Source organism: Salmo salar, chromosome 01 (assembly GCF_965601325.2).
Source record: "Salmo salar chromosome 01, fSalSal1, whole genome shotgun sequence".
In the NCBI taxonomy this organism is placed as follows: Eukaryota; Metazoa; Chordata; class Actinopteri; order Salmoniformes; family Salmonidae; genus Salmo; species Salmo salar.
Genome location: NC_138291.1, coordinates 93,104,484 through 93,128,255, shown reverse-complemented (window position 1 = coordinate 93,128,255; position 23,772 = coordinate 93,104,484). Strand labels below are relative to the sequence as shown.

Here is a 23,772-nt window from a genome sequence, read left to right as displayed (position 1 = left end):
CAACGCCTCCAACCACTGGGCCAACCCTGAGTTTGCATTACTAAGTGTACGTGAAAGACCACAAGCCTTGGGTACATGTTATGACGACTTGGTTAACCACACAGGTGTGGGCTTCAATTAAACGTAATTGTATGGTTACACCAATGACTATTGGTTCAGCGGAGCTCCTGTGCAGAGCAGCCGTTGGGCAAACTGAGGCCAGTGTGGGCGGTCATATCACACTGGGCATGGGGATGTGTTGCTAGGATACGGTAAACTGCTGCTAGTTTTGTGTTGCGTTGAGAGTGGGGAAAATCCAAACATTTGAGGAGACGGCGGGGAGCTTTGACGCTTCGTTTCATTATCTTGTATCCTCAAGAGGAAAGGTAGGAATATTTCATTATGATTTCGGTTTATTGACAGTCGTTTGATTCGAACATTCAAAACAATAAGAATGCCATGTTAGATAATGTAGCTAGCTAGCTGACGTTACATGATACTCTGTTTCAAGTGATGCTTGATTAACCGTTAACGTTATCTAGCTAACGTTAACTACCCATGCATCGTCAGGCTGGTAAACGTTAGCTAGCTACTAGTAATGTTAGTCAGCTAACGACAACGTTAGTACACTTAGAACTCCCCCCAACTAGATATCTCTTGTAATGTGGCAACTTAGCTACTTAGGCTAACCATCACAAGTTGGTTACATTGTAAAGTTAACTGAGACAAAGCTAGCAAACTGACACACATATGTTGAATGATTGGAAGCCTGTCATTCACCAGTTTGGTTGACATTGCCACATTGTAGGTAACCTCCCCTCCCCGTTTGAATAGGGTTAATTATTTTCATCAAGAGCAGTTACTGTAACCCTGTACGGTGTAATATTAATCCAGTCACTGTACCTTTTTCTATTGTTTGTGTTAATTCCATCGTCAGATGAACTAATTATTGATTTGTGTTGGTAGATAAACAAGTAGGCCCATAGTCTAACCTGAATCGATCCTCTCTCTCCAATCTATGTCCCGATAGCACTCACAATGGAGATAGTTCATGTGTACACCAAGAAGCGCAATGAGTTTGGGCGACAGTGTAATTTCTCTGATCGGCCTGCTGAGTTGCATGTGGACATCCTCCCTGATCCTTCTCTGGCATCCAACTTCATTGAGAAAGACCCTTGCGATGTTCCCATACAGTGCACACAAGAGATGTCCGAGCATGAGGTGAACATTGTAGACTAACAGGTGACAGGTTGTAAAATAAAAATGTACGACAAGTAAATAGATTTGATCATTCCCTGGTACGTGTATTATCGTTTATTACACAACCTAAACATTTCACAAGACTTGAGCAACACACATCCATTTTAATTGGGTATGTTGAGTGTCATGATATCAGCAAAGTTTCTGTTAGATAAAAACAGCTTCTGCATCATTATGAGATAATAAGCAGCATCTGGCAGCCTATGTACATTTCACTCCAACACTATTTATTCAGACTGTCTGTAACCAGGCCACTACGGCCCTGTGTGCTGAATCCTGCCTGTCCTGCCTGGCCCTTTCTTTGTAGGTGAACACCGAGCGCTTTGAGTCAGACACCAGGGGGATAAACCATGTGGAGGGAGGCTGGCCCAAGGACGTCAACCCTCAGGAGATGGAGCAGACCATCCGCTTCAGGAAGAAAGTGGAGAAAGATGAGCATTATTTCAGCACTATCATGCAGCTGGGCAGTGTGAGTGTGACCCTAAATCTACATTGTCTCAGAGTAAGGGTGTTAACTGTCCCTAAATCTACATTGCTCCAGACTAGGGGTGTTAACTGGCCCTAAATCTACATTGCTCCAGACTAGGGGTGTTAACTGTCCCTAAATCTACATTGCTCCAGACTAGGGGTGTTAACTGGCCCTAAATCTACATTGCTCCAGACTAGGGGTGTTAACTGGTCCTAAATCTACATTGCTCCAGACTAGGGGTGTTAACTGTTCCTAAATCTACATTTCCACAGAGTAAGGGTGTTAACTGACCCTAAATCTACATTGTCCCAAATACATTTATTAGCTGCTACAGTAGTTTAATAGATGGAGAGAATAACCAGTTCCGAAAGGGAGAGGTGGAGAGAATAACAAGTGTTCCTTTCCATCTCTGATCAGAGCCCTCTTCTGTTCCTCCCATTCTAACACAGAACATGGAGCATTGCATCAAACAAAACAATGCCATCAATATCTACCAGGAGTACTTTGAAGAGGAGGAGGTGGTGGAGGAGTCCGAGGAGCAGCCCTCAGCCAAAACCATCAATGTTTTCAGGTGCCTCCCTGACTTCTATTAACCTATCATTCAACAGTGTTAGACTTGCATAACAACAAAAATGGTTGTAGTTATTGCCCACTAGAATCCATTAATTATGATATTGTTATTTAAGGCTATATTACCAGTGTCTGGTGTCTCTCTTAAGTTAGTGGAACCCAAACAATTATTGTATGGGACAATATAACGTTTTTGAGAAATATATTATATATACAGCGCATTCAGAAAGTATTCAGACCTTTTCCAGAATTTGTCACATTACAGTCTTATTCTAAAATGGATTACATTGTTTTCCCCCTCAATCTACACACAATACCCCATGACAAAGGATAAACGGGTGTTTAGACATTTTTGCAAACACATTAAAAAAAAAGAATACCTTATTTACATAAGTATTCAGACCCTTTGCTATGAGACTCGAAATTGAGCTCAGGTGCATCCTGTTTCCATTTATCATCCTTGAGATCTTTTACAACTTGATTGGAGTCCACTTGTGGTAAATTCAATTGATTGGATATGATTTGGAAAGGCACACACCTGTCTATATAAGGTCCCACAGTTGACAGTGCATGTCAGAGCAAAACCCTAGCCATGAGGTCGAAGGAATTGTCCATAGAGCTCCAAGACAGGATTGTGTCAAGGCACAGATCTGGGGAAGGATACCAAAAAATGTCTGCAGCATTGAAGATCCCCAAGAACACAGTGGCCTCCATCATTCTTAAATGGAAGAAATTTGGAACCACCAACTCTTCCTAGAGCTGGCCGCCCGGCCAAACTGAGCAATCGGGGGAGAAGGGCCTTGGTCAGAGATGTAACCAAGAACTCGATTGTCATTCTGACAGAGCTCCAGAGTTCCTCTGTGGAGATTGGAGTTATTCCTCTGGAAGGTTCTATCTCTACAGCACTCCACCAATCAGGCCTTTATGGTAGAGTTGCCAGACAGAAGCCACTCCTCAGTAAAAGGCACATGACAGCCCGTTTTTTTTTAGTTTGCCAAAAGGCACTTAAACGACTCTCAGACCATGAGAAACAAGATTCTCTGGTCTGATGAAACCAAGATTGAACTCTTTGGACTGAATGCCAAGCGTCACGTCTTTAGGAAACCTGGCACCTTCCCTACGGTGAAGCATGGTGGTGGCAGCATCTTACTGTGGGGATGTTTTTCAGCGGCAGGGACTGGGAGACAAGTCAGGATTGAGGGAAAGATGAACGGCGCAAAGTACAGACAGATCCTTGATGAAAACCTGCTCCAGAGCACTCAGCACCTCAGACTGGGGCTAAGGTTCACCTTCCAACAGGACAATGACCATAAGCACACAAAGCAGGAGTGGCTTCCGGACAATGTGCTTGAATGTGCTTGAGTGGCCCAGCCAGAGCCCAGACTTGAACCCGATCAAACATCTCTGAAGAGACCTGAAAATAGCTGTGCAGCGACGCTCCCCATCCGATCTGACAGAGCTTGAGAGGATCTGCAGAGAAGAATGGGAGAAACTCCCCAAATACAGGTGTGCCAAGCTTGTAGCGTCATACCCAAGAAGACTTGAGGCTGTAATCGCTGCAAAAGGTGCTTCAACAAGGTACTCAGTAAAGGGCCTGAATACTTACTTAAATGTGATATTTACCGTTTTTTTATTTGACATAAATTTGGAAAGATTTCAAAAAATCTGTTATTTCTACATCATTATGAGGTATTGTGTATACATTAATGATAAAATCCATTTTAGAATAAATGTGGAAAAAGTCAAGGGGCCTGAATACTTTCCGAACGCACTGTACATATGTTTTTAGTTAAATGTATTTATTGTTTTCTTTTCATTTTGAAAATATAATGAATTGAAAGTTCTTTGTTGATGTAAAAATAGAAATGTACAGAGTTTAAGGTTGTCTCATTAGATTTGAGGTGGGGTCCCTAGAAATTCTGGCTGAAAGAAATGGGGTCCCCAGAAATTCTGGCTGAAAAAATGGGGTCCCCACTGCTTTAAGTGGTTTTACATCGCTGTTGTGTTTTGATCTTCCAGAGACCCGAACGAGATAAAGCGCACTGCCACCTGTCTGTCCTGGCATCCCGATGGCAGCTGTAGACTGGCTGTGGCCTACTCTTCACTAGGGTTCCAGAACATCTCTCCAGACATGAGCTATGACTCATATATATGGGACATTGGTAGGTGTAATACTTCTTTTTTTTTGTTTTGATTTTAGCTATTAGACTCAACATCTGTTTTAATTTATCCCCAAAACATTCCTTAGCCCAGGATACTTCAACTGGTGACTATCAGGGAGAATGAAGAAAAAGGAACACTGTTTCTGCGTGAATCTATATATTTCATTTTATATTTTTTTTCTAACAGAGTGACTATCATTGCAATAGCTGTCACAGTGAGACTAACACATTTTCCGCCCTAATTAGTTGTTGAGAAAATCAATGTAGACTACGAAGTCTAGTAATCAATTGCATCCCGTCTGTTGCCTCTTCAGAGAATCCCAACAAGCCAGAGATGACTCTGAAACCTGTCTCTCTACTGGTCTGTCTGGAGTACAACCCCAAAGACTCTCACATCCTGGTCGGAGGCAGCTACAATGGCCAGATCGGTGCGTCCTTCAACAGCACAATGTTCTCTCCTTTTATTCCCCAGAAAGTATCATGCTTCCTGTCAGCTCGGTAGCTGTACAGAACATTGGGGGTATGGTCAGGCCATCATCTTACTCTTGACTGTCTTTCATCCTCTTTCTTTTCTGTTAGTCTCATTTACCCCAGGATCTTACCGTTTTAAAATTAATATTCCGTTTTTTTCTATTGGAAATGTCATAATGCTTTGAGTTATGTAAGTCCAGGTCTGGATGGGTTTGTGCGGATGCTCTCTTATTTACACATTGAAGTATATTGCCTCAGGATATTGTTCAGGCTTTGACAGCTCAATATGAAATTCAGATATTAAGTTGTGTGTTATATTCGCTTGTGTAAGAGTTGGGTTCAATTCCATTTAAATTCCAGTCAATTCGGGAAGTAAACCAAATTCCAATGCCAAATGTTCCTAATTGAAGAGAATTGGGATTCCAGTGTACTTCCTGAAATTAAATGGAATTGACCACCAAACCTTGTGTGTGCGTGTGCCCGCTTTCATGTGTGTTTGTGAATGTACACTAAGTAAAATATCTCTGTCTGAGCAGCTTATTGGGACACTCGCAAAGGGAGCCAGCCGGTGGAAATGTCCACAATAGAGCACAGCCACAGAGACCCTGTCTACAAAGTAATCTGGTTGCAGTCAAAGACAGGAACCGATACCTTCTCTGCATCTACGGACGGCCAGGTGAGCCAAACCTGAAGCAATAAAGGCCTTTGTCACCTTAACCTTTCTCAAGCCAAGCAGGCACAATAGGTCAGGGAAGCACAAAACGCTCATGGGCAGTGAAGTCTGATACTCTTGGTCTGGGATGGGTACACTTTCTCTGACCTTAAACTGCCATTTGGTCGTACCCAGACGTCTATTGAAGGCAAGTAGACTGAGTTGACCCCTGTTCTCTGTCTATAAGGTGCTGTGGTGGGACATCCGTAAGATGAGTGAGCCTACAGAGAGGCTGGTACTGGACCCCAACAAAAAGGGAAACTTGGACAATGCCTTGGGTGCGATCTCACTGGAGTTTGAGACCACTATGGTGAGGAGGATCTCTAGACTGGAATATCCCTCTGTTGTTTCACTGTCGATGAATTAGGAGTATGGATCAGCCTAACATCTTCTTGTATCACCTGGAGTAGGAGATCCAGTATATTATGTATTTGTACAAAAGTAAGACCTACAATTGAACATGATGTTTTCTCTTCTTATTCAGCCCACAAAGTTTATGGTGGGGACAGAGCAAGGGCTGGTGGTCTCCTGTAACCGCAAGGCCAAGACACCGGCAGAGAAGATAGTGTGTACATACAGCGGTCATCACGGCCCAATCTACGCCCTGCAAAGGAACCCTTTCTTCCCCAAGAACTTCCTGACCGTAGCCGATTGGACAGCCCGCATCTGGTCCGAAGACATCAAGGAGTCGTCCATCATGTGGACAAAGTAAAGGGTCCCTCTGAAACATAAAGCAGATGATATAGCTACTTCACAGATTCAAAAGTATTTTTAGGTTCTGATAGATTCATAACACTCTTTAGGTTCTAATACACATAAGCTGTGATTTGGCATACAACTCGCCTCCTGTAATATTGACCTATTGTAAAATGACCTCTGTTGGTTGCCATAGATACCATATGGCCTATCTGTCAGATGGCTGCTGGAGTCCAGTACGGCCCTCTGTGTTCTTCACCGTCAAAATGGACGGGACGCTAGACGTTTGGGACTTCCTCTTCAAACAGAACGACCCCACCCTCAGTGTAAAAGTATGTCCCTTCCACACCTGTCTGTATTCTCAAAACACTTTGTCCAGCCTTCACTCAACACCTGCCAGGCCTAAATGACCCTGGGAAACCCTGTTCTGTTGTGTTGGGTTGTTATCGTTGGCAGAGTTCTTGTATGGTGATGCCAAAGAAAATGTCCGCCATCGGATAGACAGTTCTATTGTATTCCAGGTGTGTGATGAGGCTCTGTACAGCCTGCGGGTGCAGGATAACGGGCGCTTCCTGGCTTGTGGCTCTCAGCTGGGTACTGCCACCCTGCTGGAAATCTCCCCAGGGCTGTGTACCCTCCAGAGGAATGAGAAGGCCCTAGCCACTGCGGTGAGAGACACCCTCTACCTCAAAACATCCATCTCTGCCCTAGCCTGGTCCCAGATCATTGTGGTGTGACATTGACCATAGTAGTTGGCAAGACAACACAATCCGATCTGGGAACAGGCTACCCCTGCCCAGCTCTATTCTATTATTTTCTCTCCTCACCTATCTATACTATTGAATTGACTCTGTGTGTCTTTGGTCAGATGTTTGAGCGGGAGACCAAACGGGAGAAGATCTTGGAGGCGCGCCACCGTGAGATGCGTCTGAAGGAGCGCAGCCGCTCGGAGCAGAGCAAGGACGAGGACACCAAGGAGGGCGACGGAGAAGAGAGCATCGAGGAGCTAGCAACTCGCACGGAGGCAGAGTTCTATGAGATAGTAGAAGCTGAGCTGAAGAAGAGAGCTAAGGAGCATGAAAAAAAGGTTAGAAGAAAAAAAATTACATTCTGAACTTCCTTCAGGTTGATGACTTCTTACTAATCCAATCAGTTTTCCACATTGATTCAACGTCATCCATTGATTTTTGTTGTTAAAATAATGTGAAGCAATGTTGATTAAACCAGTTTGTGCCCAGTGGGTTATTATTAATTTGTTTATAAACTCAGCAAAAAAAGAAACGACCCTGTCTTTCAAAGATAATTCATAAAAATCTTTTAAAAACTTCACAGATCTTCATTGTAAAGGGTTTAAACAATGTTTCCTATGCTTGTTCAATGAACCATAAACAATTAATGAACATGCACCTGTGGAACGGTCATTAAGACACTAACAGCTTAGAGATGGTAGGCAATTAAGGTCACAGTTATGAAAACATAGGACACTAAAGAGGCCGTTCTACTGACTCTGAAAAACACCAAAAGAAAATTGCCCACGGTCCCTGCTCATCTGCGTGAACGTGCCTTAGGTATGCTGCAAGGAGGCATGAGGGCTGCAGATCTGGCAAGGGCAATAATTTGCAATGTCCGTACTGTGAGACGCCTAAGACAGCGCTACAGGGAGACCGGACGGACAGCTGATTGTCCTCGCAGTGGCAGACCACGTGTAACAGCACCTGCACAGGATCGGTACATCAGAACATCACACCTGCGGGACAGGTACAGGATGGCAACAACAACTGCCCCAGTTACACCAGGCGCACAATCCCTCCATCAGTGCTCAGACTGTCCGCAATAGGCTGAGAGAGGCCGGACTGAGGGCTTGTAGGCTTGTTGTAAGGCAGGTCCTCACCAGACATCACCGGCAACAACGTCGCCGATGGGCACAACACCCAACACCGAAAAAGTGCTCTTCACTGACGAGTCACGGTTTTGTTTCACCAGGGGTGATGGTCGGGTTTTGCGTTTATCGTCGAAGGAATGAGCGTTACACCGAGGCCTGTACTCTGGAGCGGGATCGATTTGGAGGTGGAGGGTCCGTCATGGTCTGGGGCGGTGTGTCAGAGCATCATCGGACTGAACTTGTTGTCATTGCAGGCAATCTCAATGCTGTGCGTTACAGGGAAGACATCCTCCTCCCTCATGTGGTACCCTTCCTGCAGGCTCATCCTGACATGACCCTCCAGCAGGACAATGCCACCAGCCATACTGCTCGTTCTGTGCATGATTTCCTGCAAGACAGGAATGTCAGTGTTCTGCCATTGCTAGTGAAGAGCCCGGATCTCAATCCCATGGAGTACTTCTGGGACCTGTTGGATCGGAGGGTGAGGGCTAGGGCCATTCCCCCCAGAAATGTCCGGGAACTTGCAGGTGCCTTGGTGGAAGAGTGGGGTAACATCTCCCAGAAAGAACTGGCAGGTCTGGTGCAGTCCATGAGGAGGAGATGCACTGCAGTACTTAATGAAGCTGGTGGCCACACCAGATACTGACTGTTACTTTTGATTTTGACCCCCCCCCCCCCCCCCCCCCCCCTTTGTTCAGGGACACATTATTCCCTTTCTGTTAGTCACATGTCTGTGGAACTTGTTCAGTTTATCTCTCAGTTACATATTTACATATTTTATATATATATATATATATATATATATATATATATATATATATACATATACTCAGTTGTTGAATCTTGTTATGTTTATACAAATATTTACACATGTTAAGTTTGCTGAAAATAAGCGCAGTTGACAGTGAGAGGACGTTTCTTTTTTTGCTGAGTTTATGTCTTATGACTGAATTAGTTGGCTATTTCAGTAGCATAACAAACATCACCAGCCTGTTATAGCATTCATCTGGCAATACATTCACATGAGGTGGCCTATATACAGCATGAACTCAGACGCTATGTTCTGTGCACCATGGCGGCTCTGACGATCTTATAGTTGATCATGTGTGGATGAAGTATCACTACATGGGTTTGTCTCATCTGAGTGTCAATATGTCCCTCCCTGCTGTGATAGTAATTCAACTATCTAGAGGGCAGGTTTTCTTGCCTACAGTGCAGGCCATAATTGAGCTCCCTCCCGTGAAGATGTTTGAGAACTTCAGGACAATAGCTGGAGAGAGGCTCATGTCAGAGTGACAAGTTATATCAAGCAGTTAAAGTTCCTGTTTGATATACGTTGTCAAGGGTTTATACATTTAGAGGGGGCTGGTGAGGAGGTCCGGATTTTGTTTAAAATCTATAGCCGTATGACACAGCTGACAATTCAGTAAAATCAACATGTTTATTTTTTTACTGAAGTCCTGCCTGTATGACATCACCACTGATAGTTACCTGTCAAATGTAGCTGCACCTCTTTGTCCAGGGGTAACAAATTGCCCCTTGTTTTGGTCCAGTGGCCCATTAAGATTGGGGACTATAAAAAGCTACTGTTAGCTCGTCTAGAGAGAGAGAACTCAACCTGTAAATACCCAAATGCAATTTTTTCCCCCCAGTGATGATGGAAATATTTTATAATTGTTGGTATTTTTTGTACCTTTCCGTGATGTTAAAAAGCTATGTTTTCTTTTAATGTAATTGTCAATTACTTACAGATACATACAGTAGATTCTGTGCTCAAACTGATGCTGTAATATCATTGTGTCGCCCCTCAGGAGAAAGACGTGTGTGAAGAGAAAGAAGTCTGAGACAGAACACCTTAACAGCACCATGTTCCACATGCTGTTTGAAATGTAATCTTGAATCAATCGAATAAAAACAGCAAGGCATTTTCTATTAATAGAGAAATAGACGTTCTCAGTGAGTCATGCGGAACTCATTAACAGGAGTGAGGTACTGTTTAATTATTGTTATTTATAAATCATTATTAGGGTTGTCTTCATTGATTAAAGGAAATGTATTTTGCTATGTGTCTTGGGATTTTGACATTTGTTTCCTTTGTAGAAATCATGAAGACGGGGGGCACATTGTATGAAATGAGTCATATGCCAAGCCTCAATGAATGTCAGAGAGTCGTGGATTGTAGTTATTTGTGTGCAATTTCAAGAGCACATTACAGGCTGCACTGTCTGACTCATTAATTATAACATTGACTTATTCAAAGTGAGTGCAGTGTGACACTGAAGACCTTGTTGAGGATAGAGGGAAAGGACCCATAGATGGACCATTACCATTCCAGATTTGGGATGGAGATGCTTTTGGTTGGTATGCAGTTTGGTATGCAGTTTCACCCAAGTACCCCTGACTGCAGTGTGCGATTCGGGCTGCCCATGTTTTACCCCAACCATTTTTTTTGTGCTGTCCATCTGAGGTTTGACAGTCACACTGAATACAAATGTATTTCATTTTTGAAGATCGTTAGAAATATTATATAAAGTCGTACCAGCAGATGTGTTGTAACACTTTGCTTCAGGACAAGCTACTGATATTGTTGCAGTGAACAACAGACGTGTTATGTATGTCATGTACTGTTAAAATTGTGTTGATAAATGTTATAACTTTGTAATATTATTTCATTGAGCATATATATACAGTTACTACCTATCCTAATTTATAATGCTATTTACTTTACTCATGAGAAAGGAGACAGACTATACAATATAGACATACTGACAAGCTGAATGTGCTTTGTACATTAAGTTATACCAGCTCCAGTAAAGAGATCAGAGACTCAGGTGACTTCAATGTCAACTAAACAAAACACAATTAAAACAATTAACACAGTAGACAAAAACAAGGCATACATTGAAGACAGAAAATCAACTATCAAATCGATTACATAACTGTACATGTAAACCTAGGCTTACTGCTCAAGTAGGCAAATTTGTCCAAATAAGATTCCCTCATTGTGAGCAATTAGCTAGCTCACGTGCAAATGGGTGCTAATTAACTCTATGCTGACACTGGTGCGGTAGTACATTATGCATAATGACAGTCTCACTTCTATTGTTTATATTTTTATTAATGTAGGTTAGGTTCGATTAAGATTCGCTTTTGTTGATACCTTCGAAGTTTACCTTAACTTCTTTGACCTTGAAGGAGACGGGAAGGGTTCGGGTTAAACGCGTTTGACACCGCCCACATGTAGCCCGGCCCCGAACTGCACACTGCAGTCAGGGGCCTCTCGTTTCACCAGCTCATCAGGTTGTGTGGTAGACCCAGCTGCATTTCAATCAGTTACAATACCGCATAAAACAAATATGAGAATTGCCATTTCATTTAGCTCTATAAACGTATGTTAGAATTTAATATTTTAGTCTGGAAACGACAGTCAAAGTTCTATTTAGTATTGAGGGCAAGCAATTGGGTTACCGTTATTTGGAGAGATGTTAGTGTAATTCTATGCGCCATCGATTTATCCACCAGATGTCGTCCTTGGGCCGCGACAAATCGAAGAAACAGCTGCTTTACGCACCTCTGCCTGTCTGTTTAAACTACCTACTGATCTCTAAGGGTATCCAGGAACAACACACGAGTCGTCAGATGAAAGAAGCGAAGGGGAGAGGGAAGGAGAAGGGAAGTCAACAGTGGACACCTGCCATTCTCCGTCCGCATCGTCGGTATCCTCGTATGTCTTCAAAGACATGGGCGAAAGAACAACCTACTTATTTCTATAAACAGGATAGATTAAACGGAATGTAGGCTACTCGTTTTACGCGGTTATATCAGACTTGTTTTGTAAGAGCGCACTTTTGGCGATAGGTGTCTATTTAACCGTAAATAAATTATAACTATTTTTGCGGAAAGGTAGAGGTTTGTAGGCTAGTTGTCATCGTCAATCGAGTTCGACATTGGACAAGCCATACAGGTGGGTGGAGAGGGGTCGTGCAGGTATTGAGCAGGATGTCTGACCGATGTCCAGTTTAGTTGCCTATAGACGGGCACTATTTTCTAACAATCGAGGATACTCCAGCCACCAGTGAACATGAATGACACAGGCGAATCAAAGGACCACCAACTGACAGTAAGTACGATACTCTAGCGTAGCCTGCCTACGCTTTTTTACTATTGCTGCGAGAACAGTAGTGTAGTATATAGCCTACCTTTATGGGGACATTTTAATTGAATGCCACGTGGAAGGTGTGACTAGATAATTGTGTAGACTACTGTAGGCCAGATATTCCCAAACTGGTGTACGCGCAATGCCGTCGGGGGTGCTCGCTGAAGGCCTGCTCGCTGAAGTGTTTTAAGGGGCGTTTGACAGTGATGAGGGGTGGTCGTTTGACCGCAGACCCATTACGGACGCAGGCAATGAGGCAGTGATCGCTGAGATCTTGGTTGAAGACAGCAGAGGTGTATTTGGAGGGCAAGTTGGTCAGCATGATATCTATGAGGGTGCCCGTGTTTACGGATTTGGGGTTGTACCTGGTGGGTTTATTGATAATTTGTGTGAGATTGAGGGCATCAAGTTTAGATTGTAGGATGGCCAGGGTGTTAAAGGGATAATGAATCCAGTTGTTTGTGTCGTTCGTTTTGGGAAAGTACCTTCATAAATGCGCACCCATAATTGCGCACATAATCGCTATGTCACATTTGACATTGTCCGTAAACTCGAGTTCATTTGTACACGAAAAATCATACAATGATGGAAAGACCTGTGTGTTGTCCTTGTTAATGCAGACAGAAAGGAGCTCCAACTTCTTAATCATAGCCTCAATTTTGTCCTGCACATTGAATATAGTTGCGGAGAGTCCTTGTAATCCTAGATTCAGATCATTCAGGATAGAAAAAAACATCACCCAGACGGTCAGACAAGTGAAAATTATGGCCAGGAAAGAAAACATTAAACTTGTCTCTCAATGTAAAAAAAAAACGTGTCAATACTTTGTCCCTTGATAACCAGCGCACTTCTTCTGTATATTGTAAAAGCGTTACATGGTCGCTGCCCATATCATTGCATAATGCAGAAAATAAAAGAGAGTTCAGGGGCCTTGGCAGCAAGAGCCCCTTGGCAGCAAGAGCCTCTCGGTGAATGCTGCAGTGTACCCAAGTGGCGTCGGAGCAAATGCTTGCAAGCGCTTTACCACTCCACTGTCTCACTGTCATGGCTTTTGCGCCATCAGTACTGTACAACACATCTTGACCACCAAAGTCCATTGGATGTCACAAAGCTGTCCAGTACTTAAAAAATATCCTCTCATGTTGTCCTGGTTTCTAGTGGTTTGCAGAAGAGGATGTCTTCCTTAATTGACCCCCCCATAAACGTAGCGGACATATACCAGGAGCTGTGCCAGGCCCGCCACGTTTGTTGACTCATCCAGCTGTAACGCTTATAATTCACTGGCTTGTATGCGAAGCAGTAATTGTTTTAAAACATCTCCTGCCATGGCACTGATGCGTCGTGAAACAGTGTTGTTTGATGAAGTCATTGTCTGTATAGTTGTTTTGGTCTTTTCTCCCAGCATTGTCCCAGCCATATCCGAAAGAATTAAGTCCTCCATAATAGTATGGGGCTTGCCTCTCTCAGCCACTTGGTAGCTCACCATATAAGAGGCTTCTAGCCCCTTCTTATTAATGGTATCTGATGCTTTTATACATGTCTTACTACTTGAAAATCTTCTTTATTCTCGCTCAAAAAACTCCCGTGGCTTATTTTCAAACAGTCATGTTTCGTTTCTAAATGTCTGTGCAAGAGTGAAGGTTTCCGGTGAGAGAGTAACGGTTAATGTGATTGGATGTTAATTATTTGACTAGGCTACCTGTAATTGACATTGTGTTGTTATTTCGCTGAACACTAGATGGTTTAAATGTATTTTTGCCACTGAAAACGAGGCTACTCTGGCAAGAAAAAAACCTCAACCAAATGTATAGGCCCGTTGGACAATATAAATGTACTGTTTGAAAATGTGAGAAAAAAAAAATATATACAATTTTTTAAAATTGTGAATCACATTTAGAACCAGGAACAGATATAGCTCTTGGTTCACTCCAGATCTGACTGCCCTTGACCAGCACAAAAACATCCTGTGGCATACTGCATTAGCATCGAATAGCCCCCATGATATGCAAATTTTCAGGGAAGTTAGGAACTAATATACGCAGGCAGTTAGGAAAGCTAAGGCTACCTTTTTCAAACAGAAATTTGCATCCTGTAGCACAAACTCAAAAAAGTTCTGGGACACTGTAAAGTCCATGGAGAATAAAAGCACCTCCTCCCAGCTGCCCACTGCACTGAGGCTAGGAAACACTGTTACCACTGATAAATCCACTATAATTGAGAATTTCAATAAGCATTTCTCTACGGCTGGCCATGCTTTCTACCTGGCTACCCCTACCCCGGTCAACAGCCCTGCACCCCCACAGCAACTCGCCCAAGCCTCCCCCATTTCTCCTTCACCCAAATCCAGATAGCTGATGTTCTGAAAGAGCTGCAAAATCTGGACCCCTACAAATCAGCCGGGCTAGACAATCTGGACCCTCTCGTTCTAAAGTTATCTGCCGAAATTGTTGCAACCCCTAATACTAGCCTGTTCAACCTATTTTTCATATCGTCTGAGATTCCCAAAGATTGAAAAGCTGCCGTGGTCATTCCCCTCTTCAAAGGGGGTGACACGCTAGACCCAAACTGCTACAGACCTATATCTATCCTACCCTTCCTTTCTAAGGTCTTCGAAAGCCAAGTTAACAAACAGATTACCGACCATTTCAAATCTCACCGTACCTTCTCCGCTATGCAATCTGGTTTCAGAGCTGGTCACGGGTGCACCTCAGCCACGCTCAAGGTCCTAAATGATATCATAACTGCCATCGATAAGAGACATTACTGTGCAGCCGTATTCATCGACTTGGCCAAGGCTTTCGACTCTGTCAATCACCGTATTCTTATCGGCAGACTCAACAGCCTTGGTTTCTCAAATGACTGCCTCGCCTGGTTCACCAAATACTTCTCTGATAGAGTTCAGTGTGTCAAATCGGAGGGCCTGTTGACCGGACCGGACAACTACAAACACCTAGATGTCTGGTTAGACTGTAAACTCTCCTTCCAGACTCACATTAAGCATCTCCAATCCAAAATTAAATCTAGAATCGGCTTCCTATTTCGCAACAAAGCATCCTTCACTCATGCTGCCAAACATACCCTCGTAAAACTGACCATCCTACCGATCCTCGACTTCGGTGATGTCATTTCCAAAATAGCCTCCAACACTCTACTCAACAATTGGATGCAGTCTATCACAGTGCCGTCCATTTTGTCACCAAAGCCCCATATACTACCCACCACTGCGACCTGTACGCTCTCATTGGCTGGCCCTCATCGCCAAACCCACTGGCTTCAGGTCATCTACAAGTATTTGATAGGTAAAGCCCCGCCTTATCTCAGCTCACTGGTCACCATAGCAGCACCCACCCATAGCACGCGCTCCAGCAGGTATATTTCACTGATCTCCCTCAAATCCAATTCCTCCTTTGGCCGCCTTTCCTTCCAGTTCTCTGCTGCCAATGACTGGAACGAACTGCAAAAATCACTGAAGCTGGAGACTCATATCTCCCTCACTAACTTTAAGCACCAGCTGTCAGAGCAGCTCACAGATCACTGCACCATAGCCCATATTTATTTATCTTGCTCCTTTGCACCCCAGTATCTCTACTTGCACATTCATCTTCTGCACATCTATCACTCCAGTGTTTTAATTGCTATATTGTAATTACTTCGCCACCATGGCCTATTTACTGCCTTAACTCCCTTATCTTACCTCATTTCCACACAATGTATATAGACTTTTTTCTACTGTATTATTGACTGTATGTTTGTTTATTCCATGGTAGCTCTGTTTTGTTTTATGTGTCGAACTGCTTTGCTTGATCTTGGCCAAGTCGCAGTTGTAAATGAGAACTTGTTCTCAACTTGCCTACCTGGTTAAATAAAGGTGAAATATAAAATAAATAAAAAATGAATGCCACTCAAGCTTGCATTTTATATAGATATCCCACATTCAAGATAAGAATGAAGTATAATACACATGTATTATATCCTACATGACAATACAGCATTACTTATTCTAAAGCAACTTTTTTATTACAGTACCTCTTGCCTCAGTCACATATGGAGACATTTGTTCACCTTTTCCATTGACCTTCCATGTCATAAATCAATAGATTATTTCCCAGTATTCCAGCCAGTGTAATATACCATATCTGAATTATTCACATGGCAAAACTCATTTCCCCCGTCTCTTGTCTTGTCCACTATGTCGTACACTGACTAGCTCCACAGCACACAGCACTGGCCATGGCCAGGAACCTTATTAATCCTTATTGTAGGTGGTATGACTGAATGGTCCTGTAAAGTGTTAATTCATATCCGTCATTGTATGTCAAGACCCGGATGTATCGTCCAAATCTTTGCCATATTATCTACCCACTAAAAATGGTAATGCCTCATCTTTGTAACTAATAACATTAGTTGGCTATTTCAGTAACAAACAACACCACCGCTCTACAATTACATCAATCCGGCAGTACACACCAGGTGGCCTATTCAGTATGACTGTATCAACTCAGAGACCGCTGCTGCCCTGATTATCATATAGTTAATCATGTGTGGATGGGGTATCAGTCTATAACTTGGTCTGTCTCATCTGAGTGTCATAATGTCCCTCCATGCTATGATAGTAATTATACTGAATCTAGAGAGCAGGTTTTCTTCTGCAAAAACACCTCCCTGCAGTGCAGGCCATAATTGAGCTCCCTGCCGTGAAGAGTGTTTTGACAGAGAGAGAGCTTGGACAATAGATGGAGAGGCACATGTCACAGTGACTTTACAGAGTTAAAGTTACTGTGTTAAAAATACAGCGTAACAGTAACACATGACTAAGGTGTACTTTATAAAAGATTTTTAAATGATTAAACTGTGAATTATTAGTTTTAATTTATTAAAGTTACATTTATTCATGCTTATATGACAATGATAATTGACTTTATCCTTTGCTCTTGTGGACTAGTGAATGACATCAAGGCCATTGCTGTGGTGTGAATAAATAATCTCTTTGATGCTGTTAATGTGATGCGTCCCAAATGGCACCCTATTAACTATGAAGTGCACAACTTTTGACCAGGACCCAGCCCATTTGCTGTGAAAGTTCTAACCCTGTTCCTCTCTCTGTGAAAGCTCTAACCCTATCCCTCTCTCTGTGAAAGTTCTAACCATGTTCCACTCTCTGTGAAAGCGCTAACCCTATCCCTCTCTCTGTGAAAGCGCTAACCCTGTTCCTCTCTCTGTGAAAGCTCTAACCCTGTTCCTCTCTCTGTGAAAGCTCTAACCCTGCCCCTCTCTCTGTGAAAGTCCTAACCCTATTCCTGTCTGTGAAAGCTCTTACCCTATCCCTCTCTCTGTGAAAGCTCTAACCCTATCCCTCTCTCTGTTTTCTCTAACCCTGTGGTGTTCTACCTGTCTCTCGCTCCCAGGTGGCTCTGAGGATCAGACCCCTCAGTGATTCTGAGCAGGAAGAGGCAGCCACTATAGTGGCCCACCGATTGGATGACCAGGTGAGAGGTTGTGTGTGTGTGTAGCACATGAGGATGTGTGAAACTTACTCCTAAGCCTGAAGTGTTCCGCTTACGTCGCCTCATTAGCTAGCTTTTGAGGTGGCACGATCGGTTAAGACGCATGATGGAGGACAGTCACGTGTGTTTGTGAGGCGTGGTACTCTCTAAAAAAGCAGCGTGATGTGCGTGCTCACATCTGTTTCCATTTCAGTCCTCTCTCTTGCATCCAGTCACACATTTATAATGAATTTGCAGGTGCATGCACTTTTCACTTATTACAGCACAGTATGGCTGGTCTAAACCAAGTGCTGTGGATAACTGTGTGTGTGTGACTGGTCTGTGTGTGTGACTGGTCTGTGTGTGTGACTAGTCTGTGTGTGAGACGTGTCTGTGTGTGTGAGACGTGTCTGTGTGTGTGGTGTGCGTCTGTGTGTGAGACGTGTGTGTCTGTGTGTGAGACGTGTGTGTCTGTGTGTGAGACGTGTGTCTGTGTGTGAGACGTGTGTGTGTGTGTGTGTGTGTGTGTGTGTGTGTGTGTGTGTGTGTGTGTGTGTGTGTGTGTGTGTGTGTGTGTCTGTGTGTGAGACGTGTCTGTGTGTAAGACGTGTCTGTGTGTGAGACGTGTCTGTGTGTGAGACGTGTCTGTGTGTGAGACGTCTGTGTCTGTGTGTGAGACGTGACTGACTGTGTGTGAGACGTGACTGACTGTGAGACGTGTGTGTGTGTGTGTGTGTGTGTGTGAGACGTGTCTGTGTGTGAGACGTGTCTGTGTGTGAGATGTGTCTGTGTGTGAGACGTGTCTGTGTTTGAGACGTGTGTTTGAGATGTGTCTGTGTGTGAGACGTGTGTGTCTGTGTGTGAGACGTGACTGACTGTGTGCGAGACGTGTGTGTGTGTGAGACGTGTGTGTGTGTGAGACGTGTGTGTGTGAGACGTGTGTGTGTGAGACGTGTCTGTGTGTGAGACATGTGTGTGTGTGAGACGTGTGTGTGTGTGTGAGACGTGTGTGTGTGTGAGACGTGTCTGTGTGTGAGACGTGTGTGTCTGTGTGTGAGATGTGTCTGTGTGTGAGACGTGTGAGATGTGTCTGTGTGTGAGACGTGTGAGACGTGTCTGTGTGTGAGACGTGTGAGACTTGTCTGTGTGTGAGACGTGTGAGATGTGTCTGTGTCTGAGACGTGTGAGACGTGTGTGAGACACATGCGGATGGCTCTAAGTGTTGTGCTTCCATCCACTGGGTGACTCAGTGGGTTGTTATAGCTTAGAGAGACTTCTCTGATAGAGGAAGGAAATTGGATTCCTTCTGAAGAAAGGAGGCAGCCAAGACAGTTCTGTACTGTAGCAATGGAGGACATGATGTGTGTGAAACAGCTTTGTGCCGTAATTGAATGTTCCTGTCATTGATGAAGCCACAATTTGAGACCCACAATTTATCATTCTGACATTATTATGAACATAGAGAATATTATTGTGAGTTTATTGTGTTGTTGTCAATATGGAGAACATCTCAGATGGCCTTTAACAAGTCTTCTGGCCAGATCACACACCTGACCTGAGGTATTCAGTCTCTATGGAGTTGGGAGTTGGCGTGCGTTCTATTTCCATTCAGTTCATGAATTTTCCTAATTGATAAGCATGACCCAGGAAGTTAATCTGTGATATGCAGCACAGAGAAAATGCAGTGCTCCTATTGGGTCCTTGGGGAGCATATTTATCTGGAGCCAATTAGAAGCCTCCAGGTGTGTCCCTCATTGAGACCACTTGATGGTGATGAGGAGGAGGGTGAAAATGATGATGACGGGTATTGTGACTGTGATTTGGATGAGGCGTTCTAAGCTTGTCCAAGTCTTAACGGGTGATTTACTGTAGGGACTAGGCAGCTGTTCTCATGTTTGGCTTGGCATGACAACTCCATAAGGACTTGGCTCAAGACCAGAAACAGACCAGCATTCAGGCACAGGCTAGGATAACATGGCTTATTCTGGTGAAAGATTTCATATGGCTCACATCATAGAGATCCTTTAAATGGCATAAGTGAGTGATATGATCTCTATGGTTCTCATAATAAGTCTGTCATCACCCATTTTGTCACGTCCTGACCAGTAAAAGGGGTTATTTGTCATTATAGTATGGTCAGGGTGTGGCAGGGGGTGTTTGTTTTGTGTGTTTTGGTTTAGGATCTATGTTTTCTATATCTATGGTTAAATCTAGTTTTTCTATTTCTATGTTGGATTTTTTGGCATGACCTCCAATTAGAGGCAGCTGGTTGTCGTTGTCTCTAATTGGAGGCCATATTTAGTTGATGTTGTTTCACTTGTGTTTTGTGGGTGGTTATTTTCTGTCTAGCCTGGATGCCTTATGGAACTGTTTTTTTCATTGTGTGTTTATTTTGTTTAATCCATGCACCTTAGTTGGAGAGCGAGGTACCGCCAATGTTCCTTTCCCTTTATAACAGCTCTGTCAACATTGTTGGTGACTATTTTCTCATTGGTAGAATAAAACAATATCAACTTGACATACATGGTTGATGTTATGCTCTAGAAAAACAAAGGTACGGTGAAAGAATGGGAACATTTTGTGAGTGGTTCTGGGTAGAGTAGTACACTCACACCTCTAATCACCTTTCCACCCCCTAACACACACATAAACACACTGAATCGCTGACGGACTAAGAATAAAGCCTTCTGCTCCCTCCCTCCCTCCCTCCCTCCCTCCCTCCCTCCCTCCCTCCCTCCCTCCCTCCCTCCCTCCCTCCCTCCCTCCCTCCCTCCCTCCAGATAGGTCATGCTGAGACCGATTAGGTTGGTGCTGGTGGCTGGCCTGCTCCCACCACCCCTCTCTCTCTTGCTTTCTCTCACTCTCTCTGTGGATGAGCACATTGAGGGGCTTTAGAGGGAAGCTAAGCCTGCTGCCTGCCACCTACTCTCTGGAGCTTCCCAGCCACAGCCCTACTCTACCTAGTCCACCTGTTACGAGGATAGCGAGCAGAGCCATTTCTGGAGGTGAATCAGGTTCCTCCTGTCCTTGAAAGACAAGGGTAAATCATGGGTGGCTCAGAATCAGAGTGTTATGAACCACACCATTGAGAACTGTACTTCAAATGACATTTGGGCTGGTGCTATTTGAGAATTATAGTTAATGTGTGTTTACAGTTGGCACCTTGGCTAATTGTTTTGGATGGGAGGTTGTCCAGATTGGGCAGCAGGTAGCCCAGGGGTTAGAGCATTGGACCAGTAACCCAAAGGTCTCAGGTTAGAACACTGGAGCCGACAATGTGGAAAGTAGAAAAATCTGTTGTTGTGCCCTAACCTCAATTGCTCAAGGGACACCGTACAAATGGCTAACTATGGCTGTGACCCCACTCCTCGAGGGTATCTCAGGGGGAGTTGGGATATGCAAAAAACACATTTGAAATAGGACAAATATAAGCACCTACCAAATGATATTATTATTGTGCTTGTGAGGAATGAGGATAGCTAAGTGCTCTCAGGACACAGCAAACAATGACTTACATAACCATGTTATGGTCTGCTGTAGGGATCCACAATACCAAGAGAGACCAGTTAAAATACACTTATTAGGGGTGTGAACTTTTAATTGTTTAAACAAAATTGGGAGCGTTAAGATTTAGAAAAAAACAAGCCCAAAAACAATGTTTTTTTCCCCCACAAAATGTAAATTACAGTGCAGTCATCACAAAACTACCACTAACAGGTCCCAATAACCATCATAAAGGAAACATTCTAAATTAAACAAATACTTAACGCAACGATGTGGTAACGTGAGGAGGAGAAATGTTAGGAGGAGGAGATATTTTAGAAGGAAGGAGGAGATTTGTTATGAGGAGAATATTTGTTTGGAGGAGGAGATTTGTTAGGAGGAGGAGATATGCGTCTTTACAATTATTTTCCACCGATATAAAGTACTCAGCACGTCATTGTCATTAACAGTTGGAAAAATGGCAGAGAGTGAGACGGGAAAGCGACAGCAGCGAAATCCTGAAGGACAATACTTTGAGAAGATAAATGAGAAAGTGGTGAAATACAAACGTTGAGAAGTAAAATTGAGCTACAGTGGCAGTATTTAACCATCTGAAAGAGAGGCATCGTGAGACCCGAACCATTGCTGGCAGCAGCATAGGCCCCTAACAACAGACATTAGACATGCACTTCACACAAAAGAAGTCCAATAAGGGAGTGAGAAAATCACAGCGCTGATTACAGAAATGATTGCAGTTGATATGAAGCCATTGTCAATGGTAGGATGTCCTAATGAAATATCTAGAACCATACTACAAGATGTAATGTCAAAAAACAGCGACGGCCCGGATGGAGAAATTGTACAATGATTGCTCTGCAAGTACAAAGTGCAAGCTCTCAAACACCCTATACATGGCATTAAAAATAGATTGTTGGACGTCTATGTCAAACATCAGTGCAATGAGCCATCACGTTGATGAGAAGTGGGACATGAAGTCCCATGTACTGACCACTGAGAACATGGAGGAGAGGCACACAGCAGAGAACCTCAAAACGGCACTACCTTCCATCGTTGCTCAGTGGTTGGGGGACAGAAGATACAGTGAGGGAAAAAAGTATTTGATCCCCTGCTGATTTTGTACGTTTGCCCACTGACAAATAAATGATCAGTCTATAATTTTAATGGTAGGTTTATTTGAACAGTGAGAGACAGAATAACAACACAAAAATCCAGAAAAACGCATGTCAAAAATAAATTGTTTTGCATTTTAATGAGGGAAATAAGTATTTGACCCCCTCTCAATCAGAAAGATTTCTGTCTCCCAGGTGTCTTTTATACAGGTAACAAACTGAGATTAGGAGCACACTCTTAAAGGGAGTGCTCCTAATCTCAGCTTGTTACCTGTATAAAAGACACCTGTCCACAGAAGCAATCAATCAATTAGACTCCAAACTCTCCACCATGGCCAAGAGCAAAGAGCTCTCCAAGGATGTCAAGGACAAGATTGTAGACCTACACAAGGCTGGAATGGGCTACAAGACCATCGCCAAGCAGCTTGGTGAGAAGGTGACAACAGTTGGTGCAATTATTCGCAAATGGAAGAAACACAAAAGAACTGTCAATCTCCCTCAGCCTGGGGCTCCATGCAAGATCTCACCTCGTGGAGTTGCAATGATCATGAGAACGGTGAGGAATCAGCCCAGAACTACACGGGAGGATCTTGTCAATGATCTCAAGGCAGCTGGGACCATAGTCACCAAGAAAACAATTGGTAACACACTACGCCGTGAAGGACTGAAATCCTGCAGTGCCCGCAAGGTCCTCCTGCTCAAGAAAGCACATATACATGCCCGTCTGAAGTTTGCCAATGAACATCTGAATGATTCAAGTGTTGTGGTCAGATGAGACCAAAGTGGAGCTCTTTGGCATCAACTCAACTCACCGTGTTTGGAGGAGGAGGAATGCTGCTTATGACCCCAAGAACCCCATCCCCACGAGTCAAACATGGAGGTGGAAACATTATGCTTTGGGGGTGTTTTTCTGCTAAGGGGACAGGACAACTTCACCGCATCAAAGGGACGATGGACGGGGCCATGTACCATCAAATCTTGGGTGAGAACCTCCTTCCCTCAACCAGGGCATTGAAAATGGGTAGTGGATGGGTATTCCAGCATGACAATGACCCAAAACACACGACCAAGGCAACAAAGGAGTGGCTCAAGAAGAAGCACATTAAGGTCCTGGAGTGGCCTTGCCAGTCTCCAGACCTTAATCCCATAGAAAATCTGTGGAGGGAGCTGAAGGTTCGAGTTGCCAAACGTCAGCCTCGAAACCTTAATGACTTGGAGAAGATCTGCAAAGAGGAGTGGGACAAAATCCCTCCTGAGATGTGTGCAAACCTGGTGGCCAACTACAAGAAACGTCTGACCTCTGTGATTGCCAACAAGGG

General features: G+C 43.7%; 2 protein-coding genes across 2 annotated transcripts in view; both read left to right on the top strand.

Annotated features, from left to right (window-relative positions):
- The first annotated feature begins 211 nt into the window (after window positions 1-211).
- Window positions 212-10,863, top strand: dnai2b (dynein, axonemal, intermediate chain 2b). Its single transcript, XM_014209393.3, has 13 exons — window positions 212-365; window positions 1,010-1,200; window positions 1,547-1,708; window positions 2,158-2,279; window positions 4,298-4,440; window positions 4,755-4,868; window positions 5,448-5,587; window positions 5,811-5,933; window positions 6,108-6,331; window positions 6,516-6,651; window positions 6,841-6,987; window positions 7,188-7,406; window positions 10,013-10,863. Exons 2-13 carry the CDS (start codon window positions 1,018-1,020, stop codon window positions 10,043-10,045), a joined length of 1,746 nt encoding a protein of 581 aa, XP_014064868.1. The 5' UTR covers window positions 212-365; window positions 1,010-1,017; the 3' UTR covers window positions 10,046-10,863.
- Window positions 10,864-11,790: 927 nt separating this feature from the next.
- LOC106610207 (kinesin-like protein KIF19) overlaps window positions 11,791-23,772 on the top strand; it is a 96,949-nt gene continuing 84,967 nt past the window's right edge. Inside the window, exons 1-2 of the mRNA XM_014209412.3 lie at window positions 11,791-12,321; window positions 17,763-17,843. Of these exons, the coding sequence (XP_014064887.3) occupies window positions 12,283-12,321; window positions 17,763-17,843 (120 nt within the window). The 5' untranslated portion in view covers window positions 11,791-12,282. The remainder of the gene's footprint in view (window positions 12,322-17,762; window positions 17,844-23,772) is intronic.

Coding starts and splice junctions, on each gene's coding strand:
- dnai2b (XM_014209393.3), top strand. CDS start 1,018: ATGGAGATAGTTCATGTGTACACCAAGAAGCGCAATGAGTTTGGGCGA. Junction 6,332..6,515: donor TCGTCCATCATGTGGACAAA/GTAAAGGGTCCC, acceptor TGGTTGCCATAG/ATACCATATGGCCTATCTGT. Junction 6,988..7,187: donor AGAAGGCCCTAGCCACTGCG/GTGAGAGACACC, acceptor GTCTTTGGTCAG/ATGTTTGAGCGGGAGACCAA.